Source organism: Glandiceps talaboti, chromosome 19 (assembly GCF_964340395.1).
Source record: "Glandiceps talaboti chromosome 19, keGlaTala1.1, whole genome shotgun sequence".
Lineage (NCBI taxonomy): Eukaryota > Metazoa > Hemichordata > Enteropneusta > Spengelidae > Glandiceps > Glandiceps talaboti.
This window is the reverse complement of record NC_135567.1, coordinates 8,141,658-8,154,157: the sequence shown is the minus strand read 5'-3', so window position 1 is coordinate 8,154,157 and position 12,500 is coordinate 8,141,658. Positions and strand designations below refer to the sequence as shown.

At 34.4% G+C, this 12,500-nt stretch overlaps 1 protein-coding gene and 1 long non-coding RNA gene across 2 annotated transcripts in view; both read left to right on the top strand.

The window, feature by feature from the left end:
* The window catches only part of LOC144450323 (uncharacterized), a 6,549-nt gene extending 6,466 nt beyond the window's left edge, over positions 1–83 (top strand). Inside the window, exon 4 of the long non-coding RNA XR_013482230.1 lies at positions 2–83. This is a non-coding gene — a long non-coding RNA (uncharacterized LOC144450323). The remainder of the gene's footprint in view (position 1) is intronic.
* Positions 84–118: 35 nt separating this feature from the next.
* Positions 119–2,088, top strand: LOC144450391 (uncharacterized). Its single transcript, XM_078140993.1, has 4 exons — positions 119–134; positions 261–306; positions 863–1,355; positions 1,707–2,088. Exons 1-4 carry the CDS (start codon positions 119–121, stop codon positions 2,082–2,084), a joined length of 933 nt encoding a protein of 310 aa, XP_077997119.1. The 3' UTR covers positions 2,085–2,088.
* Positions 2,089–12,500: the final 10,412 nt, after the last annotated feature.

Genomic DNA, 12,500 nt, shown 5'->3' with positions numbered 1-12,500 from the left:
GGGAGATAGACATGAAGATTGTCCCGTCACCAGTTATGGCCCAGAGATAACAAAGGATGGGTTTTGTCATGAAAACGATGAGGAATGTCACCATGTGAGGAACATTAACACTGCAAAGATGGAAAATACAGATAGTAAGTTTATACATTTCCTTCTATAATTTTGATATATTAACAAACATGAATGTAATGCATATTTATAACATATGTCAGCATACCATATATTTAATATTATGCATTTTCTATTTTACTCAAACACAGTTACTACTACATCCAGTACAGATTATATGGAGACAGTGGAAAAGAGGTAAAGTAATAGAGATTGTCCACTAATTTTCCAATGATGGTGACATTTTATTTTTTGTAACTATATCAATCAATCAATCAATCAATCAATCAATCAATATTTCAGTCAGTCAGTCAGTCAGTCAGTCAGTCAGTCAGTCAGCCAGCCAGCCAGCCAGCCAGCCAGCCAGCCAGCCAGTCAGTTAATCAATCAATCAATCAATCAATCAATCAATCAATCAATCAATCAATCAATCAATCAATCAATCAATCAATCAATATTTCAGTCAGTCAGTCAGTCAGTCAGTCAATCAATCAATCAATCAATCAATCAATCAATCAATCAATCAATCAATCAATCAATCAATCAGTCAGTCAGTCAGTCAGTCAGTCAGTCAGTCAGTCAGTCAGTCAGTCAGTCAGTCAGTCAGTCAGTCAGTCAATCAATCAATCGTAGCTTTATGTGAAACATCATCATTTGAACTCTTGGGTATATGTTTACTCATTTGAAACTCAAAATATGTGTTTGCTACAAATTTTGGTGTTAGTAATTTTTGTTTTATATGCTCAACCAATAGGAGTGTTCTTATACTCAATACTGAATGGGGCACATCTAATGGAGGAATATCAACTGTCAATCGTCAGATAATCAAAGAGGCTAAACAAGCTGGCTTCGATGTACACGTCACAGCGCTTGAAGTCACTCAGAAGGACAGAGATGATGCATCCAAGCAAGACATACATCTGATTGCTGCAACGAAGGAAGGTGATGATGATATTGACGAGAAAGCACTAAACAAGTATCACCATGTCCATTTCCCAAATTTAAATGAAATCAAGAACCTAAATGTAATAATTGGTCACATACCAATTACATCCCAAGGAGCACTGGACATCAGGAAGAAACGGTTTAAAGATGAAGAGGTGAACGTGTTTCTGTTTTGCCACGTCATTCCTGAAGATGTTGAGTCATACAGTGATGATGGAACACCCGAATCAACACAGTTGAGAGAAAAACGTATATTACAGCAGTCTGAAGAAACTGATGTAGTTTTCTCTGTTGGTCCAAAGGTATTCAATCATTTTGATAACAAGTACAGAGGTTCGAGGAACAAGGTGACACATAGACAATATATCCCAAACCCCGATGACATTTTTTACAGTACAAGTATTAAAGAGCCACAAGATCATCATCCTATTCAAGTCTTGACGTTTGGCCGAGTAGACCATTCAGCCGATCTCAACGGATACAGCATCATTGCAGCTGCTTTGAGTCACGTGTGTAATCTATACAATGAAGTAGGTCGGAAGAAACCCCATTGGAACATTAGGGGCATACCAACAGGAAAGCACAAGGAGAGTGAGGATTTCATACTAAAGCATATCAAATCACAACATCTACACTTTACCCTTTTCCCACAGGGAACGGAAGATGAGATACAAACTGATCTCGAACAGAGTCATCTTTTCCTGATGCCATCACGAACTGAAGCTTTTGGAATAGTTGGGATGGAAGCCATCGCTGCAGGCATACCTACCCTAGTATCCAGTAATTCCGGACTAGCCACATTCCTTACAGAACACTTCGGACTTGATGCAAAGCTCATGATTGTGAATGTTGGTGTCAGTAAAATTGGGACAGAATCTGACATAAAAGTATGGAAAACTGCTATTCTTGAAGTACTTGGCAAAGAGTATAAGGACCGTTTTAGACTCGCGCAAAAAATGAAAGAGACCCTCAAAAACTTGCCGGTAATAGCAGAATCGCAGGACACGTTTGTTCAGATGTTGACAAAGTAGTTCCAAATGATGATACATGGCAGACTGGACTCTACAAGTGACTAATATTAACATATGTTGTTTGCTTTTGTGGTTTAAAATCTTCAAATCTTTCAGTGACAGGTTGATGAAGGATAATTCTTATCAGTAATATTTTGTCACTCATGGTTTGTCACTCATGGTATGAATACATTGATAAAGTAATGTCTATGGAAACTAAAATTGAAATATTAAGTATCGACAGCTTCAAACAATCACATCATGTATGAATTAAATGATCTGATAAATCCAAAGTATTGTATACCATGGTAGTCAAATTTTAATTCTGGTTATTTTTTTATTCAGGTTGTTGCTCATTGAAATCATTTTTTAAATAACATTTTGAGGATAACATATTCAAATGGACTGTAACATTGAATTATAGAATGTACAGTGTGCAATATTTTTCTAACATTAAAATGATATGTAACATAATGTGTTCTAAATCTATAGGAGGTGTATACTATAAGATATAATTTGTAATATTTTGAGGTATGGACTGTGAACACTATTTTCAAACATCGTGGTTGTATGTATTATAAATAGTACTTTGTAACACTGGAGATATACTATGATGCATTATAAACAGTACTTTATAACACTGGAGATATACTATGATGCATTATAAACAGTACTGATAGTTGACAGTTAGCCTGAATAAAACTGATAGCGGTAGAGATAATGACATTGGCAACCGGAAGACCAGGATATTGGAGATACAAACTGTACTTCAAGAAAGCCCAGGATGTCAAAGAACGCTTAAAGAGTCCTCAAGCGATCAAAGAGTCACGCGACCAATTTCTCCAAATGTTGGCAAAGTAAAAAAAAAACAAAAAAAAAAACGTACGAGTACAACATGAAAAAATAATGATTGAACAATCAATATGATGGTAACCTTACCAATGCCTTACAATAACGATTGAACAATCAATATGATGATAACCTTACCAATGCCTTACAAAATTGGCAAACTAGACAACAGCAAACATAGCAATGTGTTGATTATGTTGCAAATTACATAATGTAAAACATGAGCAGATGTGTAAAGAGATCACAAAATGTATAGAGGATACACTGTACATGTTCGTTAAGGTTCTATTTGTCAGATAATTAAACTCTGTTTATTTCCAAATAAAAAACATATCATGCAGGATATTTTTACAATAAATGCATAACAAGTGTCACCTTGCCAAGAAAAATAACAACATGTGAATTATTGCTGTGATATGAAAAGACAAAGTATGAAAATAAAGCATTGCATACTTACAGAGAAACTCAAAGTATACGTTGTAATTAGAAGATATGAGAACAAACAAGCATACTCATGACGTCATCCAATGAAGACATCTGATTACATTGAAAGGTTTGAGGCAGGTGTGGATGTCATATTTCCATACATGCATTTTCACCTAATAAACCATAGAGAGAAATAGAAATACATGTCAAAGAATACAATATATGTCTTAGAGAAGACACACAGGGATCGTTATATCTACATACAAAATATGATAACATATAATCAAACCGATATATTATTTCAAAATGTGGTCAAAAATGTTTATCCCATGGTTTCCACTAAAAATGATTTAAACTTAGAGTGAATAATTACCAATGAGATCATCAAAAGGTCTATGGATTGGTTTTATAATTATAACCCTGGTACATATACCTGCACTGAAAAGTGTTTTACATATCATTGAAATACTTCCTGTAAGTGAGAAATGTACATAAATAATTGAAATGAAATTGTTGATACCAATTGAAATATATATACTCGTCAACATTTTCTATTTTTTTATCGTTTAGTACTTTGTTAATCTTTATTAACAATTTACAGTATTTTCATAATAACATGATTAGAAATGAAATTGTTGATATCAATTGAAATATATATACTCATCAATTTTTTCATTTTATGTGTCGTTAGTACTAACAATTTATAGTATATTCATACTTAATCACAACATTTAAAACAGAAAGCCTCAAAGTACTCAGTTGAACATTTTATATCGAATATAAATTACAGTTTTAAAAATGGGAAAATATAATATTCATGGTGACAGTGTTATCTTTGTCAGCAATGATGAATGTGTATTTGTGAAACTTTCACGTTTATCAATTGTTATTTTTATATTAACTAGGTGACAGTGTTATCTTTGTCAACAATAATGAATGTGTATTTGTAAGACTTTCACGTTTATCAATTGTTATTTTTATCTTAACTAGGTTATTACTTTTTTATTATTCATTGACAAAACTTAATCAATGTTGAGTTTTATTAAGATCAGATATTACAAGTTGCCATGGTAACATGATATTATTGCAATGGACATTTCAAACAAACATTAATACTTAAACTCTGAGCTGTTTTTTTTTCATGTTTTATGTAGTTTTGGGTTTGTAAAGGTTTGAATTTGTTTGATTTATAAATAAAAATGGTTGTGGATAACACTTTCCTGTCTATATTGTTATACATTAATACATGATATATTGACTAGGTTGGAATGTTAATTTGAAATTGTACCTTAGAGGGGATCAACTTGAGACTTTCAAGCAATAATGTATGGCACGGATTTCTTGCCGGAGTTCCATTGCATTGTGTTTTATTGTTTGATGCTGTACATAATGAACAATATTCAGTAATTAAGCTGTATCATACACTCTTACATACATTAACCTAAGAAAGCACGCTTGTCCAAAAAAAACCCCAAAGCCTGTTACCATAGTTTTTTAAGTTTAATGAGTTATTTGCATAATTAGTGATTCCTTTACGGGAGGCACTCAGATTAAATCTGGTTATTGTTTGATGCTGTACATCCAAGAAATACTCGCCACTAAAAGTTTCGGTTTGATCTTTTGGTTTGTCTTTATTTTCTATCAAATGAAATCATGAGAGGTTGAAGTAGTATCCTACTCTACAGTTTACACACAAATGTTGACGCATGTGTTCTTTCTTTGTACCCGGGGATAACTTTGTTTCGAGTGATGATCCTGAAATGTGGCGTTGTTTGTCTGTTTTTTTCGATGATTTTGACATAAAAGTTAAAAGTGTCGTTCCAAATATAGCCATAAGAATATGTTTTGACTTATACACAGTTGAAGAAAAACACAATTTTCGTTTTAACCATGAATGTATTAGTAATGCGTCCATGTTGGAATAAAACAATTGTCCACTCAATCATGCAACTGTTTGATTGTCCCCACCTAATGATATATATTACACGGATCGAGTCAACGTGTGTGAAGCGTGTCTTGTGAGCTCGGACAAATTTTGTCTCTTGTCTGCGGAGTAAAGAAAACACATGACAGTTTGATGTGGTTTCCCTTTTGTTAGGTTTTCCTTTTGAAACGGTTATTTGGCTAACAGGACAACTGCCCCCCCCCCCCCAGACAATTGCCTCCCGGACAACTGCGCCCGAAGGACAACAGCCCCCCGGACAATTGCACGAAGGACAACAGCCCCTGGACAATTGCCACCCGGACAACTGCCCCCAAAGGACAACTGCCCCCCCCCCCCCGAACGCAATAAAAGCTAGTATTACAGATGAATTGCGGTGGTAAGTTAAAGCAACATGCCGACTTTTATAATTGTCGTAACAATTATCACAGATGACAATAGAGTAAAACGTGCAAATGTGAGTTTAAATAAATTGATTGATTGATTGATTGATTGATTTTTATTACATGTACAAGAAATAATTTCAGATCACTTGAAAAAGATATATATATATATATATATATATATATATATATATATATATATATATATATATATATATATATATATATATATATATATATATATATATATATATATATATATACAAAATTTATACAGGTAATTGGAGTCAGAAAATAGCTTTGCTAATCAAGTCTGACCCCTCACATTAATGGTCAATAGTTAAACACCCCCCCCCCCTTCCAACCCCCATCCTAATCCAAGTCATTTTAAAAGTGATGAGAAGAAAGTTCAGTAAAGAATGCCAACTATGCTATATATTCTTTTAGTAAATCCATTTTAAGTGACCGCTTGAAACTATGTCGTGTTGGTTCCTTCCTGATATTGTATTTGATGTCGTTCCATGTAGTTGCACCTGTCTATGATATTGATTGTTGTTCAACTGATGTCTTAACTGGAGGAATACATAAATTGTCCTGAACCTTCTGTCGTGTATTGTATTCATAATTCAACAGCGTGCAATAATGGGTTATAGAGTGTGGTAAATTATTGTGTATTAAGTCGTAAACACCTACTAAATACTTGTGTAACTTAAACACGTCGAGAATTGTTAACTGGTTGAAAAGAGGAGAAGAATGTTCCAGAAAATTATGTGAATTAGTAAGTTAAATCATCATGCCAACTTTTATGAATGACATAACAATTATCACAGATAACAATAGAGTAAAACATGTGAATGTAGTGAATATAATGTATGCAAATTGCAGCAGAAAGTTAAATCATCATGCCAACTTTTATGAATGACATAACAATTATCACAGATAACAATAGAGTAAAACATGTGAATGTAGTGAATATAATGTATGCAAATTACGGCAGCTTTTTTTCGTTCAGGGGCAGTAGTCCGGGGGGGGGGACAGTTGTCCTTCTGGGTCAGTTGTCCTTCGGGGGCTGTTGTCCTTCGGGGGCAGTTGTCGGGGGGGGGGCAGTTTTCCTAGAATCGTTATTTGTGTACCCGAAAAATGAGTGTTTTACTATTGGATGGAAAAACACACAGGATACTAGCCGTGAAACGTGGCTTCGCTTTCGTTGTCTCTAACGGTAGATAGTGAACGTAGTAAAAAATGTTGCTTTTCAGCTTACAGGTTATCTGGTATGGCCTAGTAAACAATATGCGGTTCCGGTTACCCGACCCCACCTTGTGTTTTACAGGCGAACCTAATTTTTGTTTTACATATTCGAGAAAAAAAAAGTCGCTAGAAATAGTAGATGCGAAAACTGACACCACCTTAAAAAGACAATATAAAACTATTCTTCCAATCTGTAATGGCTGTACATATGATGGTAAGAAACAAATAACAGAGACAACTTGGAAAACAATGGAAACAGAACTACCTGAACAAGACATGTAAAAGTAAAATATAATAAAATATATTTAAAAATATACCTACCCCACCTATTCTAAAATTGAGCGTAATTGGAACCACACAATTTTTTTTAGGCCTAACGTCTATGTGGAGTGTTGTTGCATACGTGAGAAGTTGGTTAAGTAAAGAAGTGGTCGTTTGAAGACAGTAATCTAGTATATTACAGTCATGTAAATAAGATACATTCATATGTTGGCTACAGTCGGAATTTACGGTTGGGGTGGATGACTTGGTAGAAATAGGGGAGGGTTGTGAACAATGAGTGTGGATACAAATGGGAGGGCACAAGTATTTGACTATCAAGGGGGGCTGTGACTTGATCTCTATGTCTGTCATAGAGTTAAAAGAAATATTGAGTTATCAGTTTGACCTCTAGTTAAAGGGCGATGACCATTTTCTCCATCTCTGTTGATGAAATGGACACTTGATCATCACCTTCAGTCGAACAACATGTTTAAACAACGAGCTACAATTCTGGTTTCAGGATGTACTTGCTACGGACATGAACTGACTGATATTTCAGAACACTTTCAAAAGAATTTGGGTTATTTACCCTAGAGCACTACTTGTTATTTTACATACTACGACTGGAATTGCTTGTGAGCATTTTTCTTTGAAAAGTACAGCTTTTCTAGGGAAAATAGGAAGGTGTCATAGAGTTAAAAGAAATGACGATTGTTGAGTTATCAGTTTGACCTCTAGTAAAAGGGCGATGACCATTTTCAGTGACTATCATTTTGACCTTTATGAAGGAATTCAGTATAATCCTTTCACCTGGAACACTGACCTTGTGAAAACAAAGTAACTCTGAGTTCAAAAGAAAGTCTTGATATTAATTTTCACACCTATTCAGCAAGAGATACAAGAGATCTTTACACCTGGATAAACAATCTTTGTATCCAGGGTAGCTTTCTTATGTTTAGTAACTCTTCCAAAAATAATGACCAATCATAATTCAATTTTAGAGCATGTGATCCTTTGTAGCCAATGGGATGGAATTAGTGTTATTATGGGATGGGGAATGCTATAAGAATGGGTTTTTTAGTTTGTGACTTCAGTTTTGTGACTGGTTTGAGGTGAGAGCTGTCTTGGCTCTAAATAAAGTTTACAACTCCTTCTCAAGAAGTTCTGCGTGCTTGCCTGTATATCTAGTGAGTGTGTTGTGCTGAGACTTTGGTAATTCGATCAAAGAGTTAACAAGTGAAGTTGAAGGCAACTATACACGGCCTTTTACCAAACTTCGTTACACATACCCTAACCCTAACCTTAACCCTAACCCTAAACCTAACCTCCAACCCTAACCCCTATGCTAATCCTAACTCCAACCCCAACCGTAACCCAAACCCTAACCCTAACCCCAACCCTACCCCCAACCCTAACCCTAACCCTAACCCTGCCCCTAACTATGGACATATGGTCAATGATGTACGTGACCTTTACACAGGTCATGACCTCGTATTTATGATGATTGGTTTTTTGTCCTTTTTTATGCAAGAATACATAACTGTTGATGCTCTTTCAGGTATGGATAACCGTTTTAACCCTAACCGATGAATACTGTTTGACGTACAACATTAACCAATTACAAAAAGTGACCTTTCTTAAGGTCATTTCCCAGAAACCCTCATTGCATTAGAACACAATACCCAAGAGGATTTGAACTCTCTAGGTCCGAACTCCAACCCCCACCAAAAAGGTAAAAAAAAAAAACTTTTATCCCCCAAAATACAGTGAGGGTATATAATGCACTAGACCTCCTCATGCCTTGGATTCTTTCCGGTTTTCAAAATTTGAAAAGTTGGTTATAGGATACTTCCCGTGGTTCGATTTTGACAAATGAGGTATCATTTTAAAGCTCTTGAGGAGGTTAACAACATATATTATGCATGAAAAAAAATATTTAAAATTCATTTCTGGACCCCCTTTTGAGAGGGTAAGGTTGTACATGAAGATGTAGAGGGTTAGTGTTCAAACTCATAGACGTTACACATTAGGGCATTCTAAAGCTACAAAAAGTTGTTTGAAGAAAAAAAATATACATTTAGTCTTTTTACACCAATTTGAAATTAGGGTGGTATTTCTACAGTTTTTCAAAGAAAAAATAGCTCAAGAGAGCAGATTTTTGCAGCAAGTATTAAGGGATAAATACGCCTTCTAGCAAAAATTGTAAAATGTTTCAAATCACTCTACTTTTCTTTGTACGAACTGACAAACATTAGGTTTGATGGTCAAAAACACGAAAAGCGTAAAAATGGGTCCAAAAATGCACTTTTGTTTGGAACCTTCCATTATCCATAATACTTGACCTATGACCTATGGGTTGGTAATATGTTATAGCGCCATCAAGATCTATCCAAAATGAGTTTCACTTTTGTTGTAGTCTGAGGGTTTCTCTCTTCAGAGCTAGTGTATGTCATAAAAAAGAAAATTTCTGGACCCATTTTGATATGCATGTCACTGTATACTTAATGTATGTGCTAGGGTTAGGATCATTAAATGCTTCAAATCTAACAAAACTCACCACAAATATCAATTATTAAACTCTCTTTCTGGCTATAGTTACTAAATTCTAAAACTCATAAAACTAGTCATTCTACAGCATGATAAATTTAGGGTATATTACATGACCCGAAAATTCTACAAGTATGAATCTTGCCATAGGCTCATGACATTGGTTACTTTTAAAACATTCCCATTTCTTTGAGATTAGAAAATTCACTAAATGGCATTCATTGGTAATAGTGGACATGTCAAGGTATCCAGAACAAATTTCACTTTAGTCCTAGCTTCAGGGGTTGTGAGATGGGATCCGCCCAAAATAAGGGAATTGTTCACTAAAAACCACCTATATGAGTGAATGTATGCTTTCTTTGGACAGTCGCCATGTTGTTAATATTTGAACTATGACCCTACAACTTTAGTTGTAGATAGTGGACAGGTCAAGGTATCTAAAATTAGTTGTAACTTGGTTGTACCACCATTACGTCTGGTGGTACATACTCATGACTTCAGATAATAATTTTGTAGTTCGTACTGGAACTGTATGACCTTTGACCCTGGTCGTCCATTTTAATTTGTAGACATGTCAAGCTATCAGTACAAGCGATAGTTACTTTGGTTGTAGTCCTAAGTATTCAAAATTGGTAGTGAAAAAGGGAATGGTTGTGATAGTCACCGTGAAATTCATGATTTGGGATTTTTTCACTGGTATACATTTGCTTTTTGGTTCCTGTATCGTATCAATGGCATATACCTATGCAAAGATATGTGCCATCCAATTTTGACCTCTGACCTTTGAAACCAAATTGGTACCTTTGGCCTATCACTTAATGAACTTTGACTTCATGACCCTCACATGACTCAACATGGCAATATTAGTTAACATTTTGGGGTCAAATCTTTGGCCTATACTGTCACCTACTATATGTGTAGTGTGATAGGAAATATTTGGTCGTGAACTTTGAAATACCTGACCTGATCTCAAATTATGTCAAGATACACTACCATGAGTGCCCTTCTAAAGTTAGGGTATATTTTGCAAACCCAAAATTCTACAAGTACGAATATTGCCATAGGGTAAAAACATGCTTATTTTTAAAAAAATCCAATTTCTTTAAGAATTGAAATTTCACTAAATGGCGTTCATTGGCAATAGTAGACATGTGAAGGTTTCCAAAAGCAATTTCACTTTGGTCCTAGCTTCAGGGGTTGTGAGATGGGATCCGCCCAAAATAAGGGAATTGTTCACTAAAAACCACCCATATGAGTGAATGTATGCTTTCTTTGGACAGTCGCCATTTTGTTAATATTTGACCTATGACCCTACAACTTTAGTTGTAGATAGTGGACAGGTCAAGGTATCTAAAATTAGTTGTAACTTGGTTGTACCACCATTACGTCTGGTGGTACATACTCATGACTTCAGATAATAATTTTGTAGTTCGTACTGGAAGTGTATGACCTTTGACCCCTGGTCGTCCATTTTAATTTGTAAATATGTCAAGCTATCACAAGCGATAGTTAGTTTGGTTGTAGTCCTAAGTATTCAAGATTGGTAGTGAAAAAGGGAATGGTTGTGATAGTCACTGTGAAATTCAAGATTTGGGTTTTTTTCACTGGTATACATTTGCTTTTTTCTTCCTGTATCATTTCATTTGATCCAATCACCAAATGCAGTTCATTGTTGGATAGAGGAGGATTAGAGGTATCTGAAACAGGTCAAAGTTTTACTCTAGTCCCAGAGGTTCTCAATTGGGAAGCTTAATACTGTGTGATGTGTTACCCCTACCCCATAATCATGTGTTAAGCAAAGGGGTAAATGCGTCAAATACAAATAATTAAATAAATTCCTAAAAAAAACTGTAGAGTACTTGAACATAAAAGAACAAGATATCTAAGTACAACATTATGTGCTGTATTGGAATATCACCTTCACTTGAATTATATCCATCTAATTAAAAAATAAATACATTGTATAGGTGAGCATTAATAGGTTCCCATCGACAGCAATGTATATGTAATTTTTCCAATTTTAACCCCTAGAAAACATATTTCCTAAAAACATTTGAACATTGAACTTTTAGAGTGAGTCATGTCACCCCATATAAGTAATAAAATATAAAAAAAGTGCATGATATTTTATGATTTTCCTCATTTTAAAAATTATTCATAGTTTCCTATGTAAAAATACATGTTAAACATTTAAATTTTCCAGCTAAATTCTAAAATCATAATTCTGGTAGTCCTACACTCTTGCAACTTCTCATACATTTAGATATATGTTATATGAGTAACCAAACACAAAAAAAAATTGGATAAAATTCTGACAACTATAGTTAATTATGAAGGTACATAAATGTTGACCTTTGAAATCCCCATAGGAATGCATGCAAACAATATTTTTTCCAATTTTAACCCCCAGAAATCATATTTCTAAAAACACTTGAACATTAAACTTTTAGAGTGAGTCAAGTCACCAAATATAAGTAATCAAATATAAAAAAATGAATGATATTTCATGATTTTCCTCCTTTTAAAAATTAATAATAGTTTTCTCACTACAAATACATCAAAATTCTAAAATCATATTTCTAGTAATCCTCCACTATTCAAACTTCTCATATGTTTATATATATGTCAAATGAGTAAGCTAGCACAAAAAAATACATAAAATTCCAAAAAAATGCATACATGGATGACCTTTGACTCCATAGAAAACCATATAATAGTCAATTTGACAACTTTACATAGCAAATTGGCATCACTCAGTTGAACTTATGTTAGGGTTAGGGT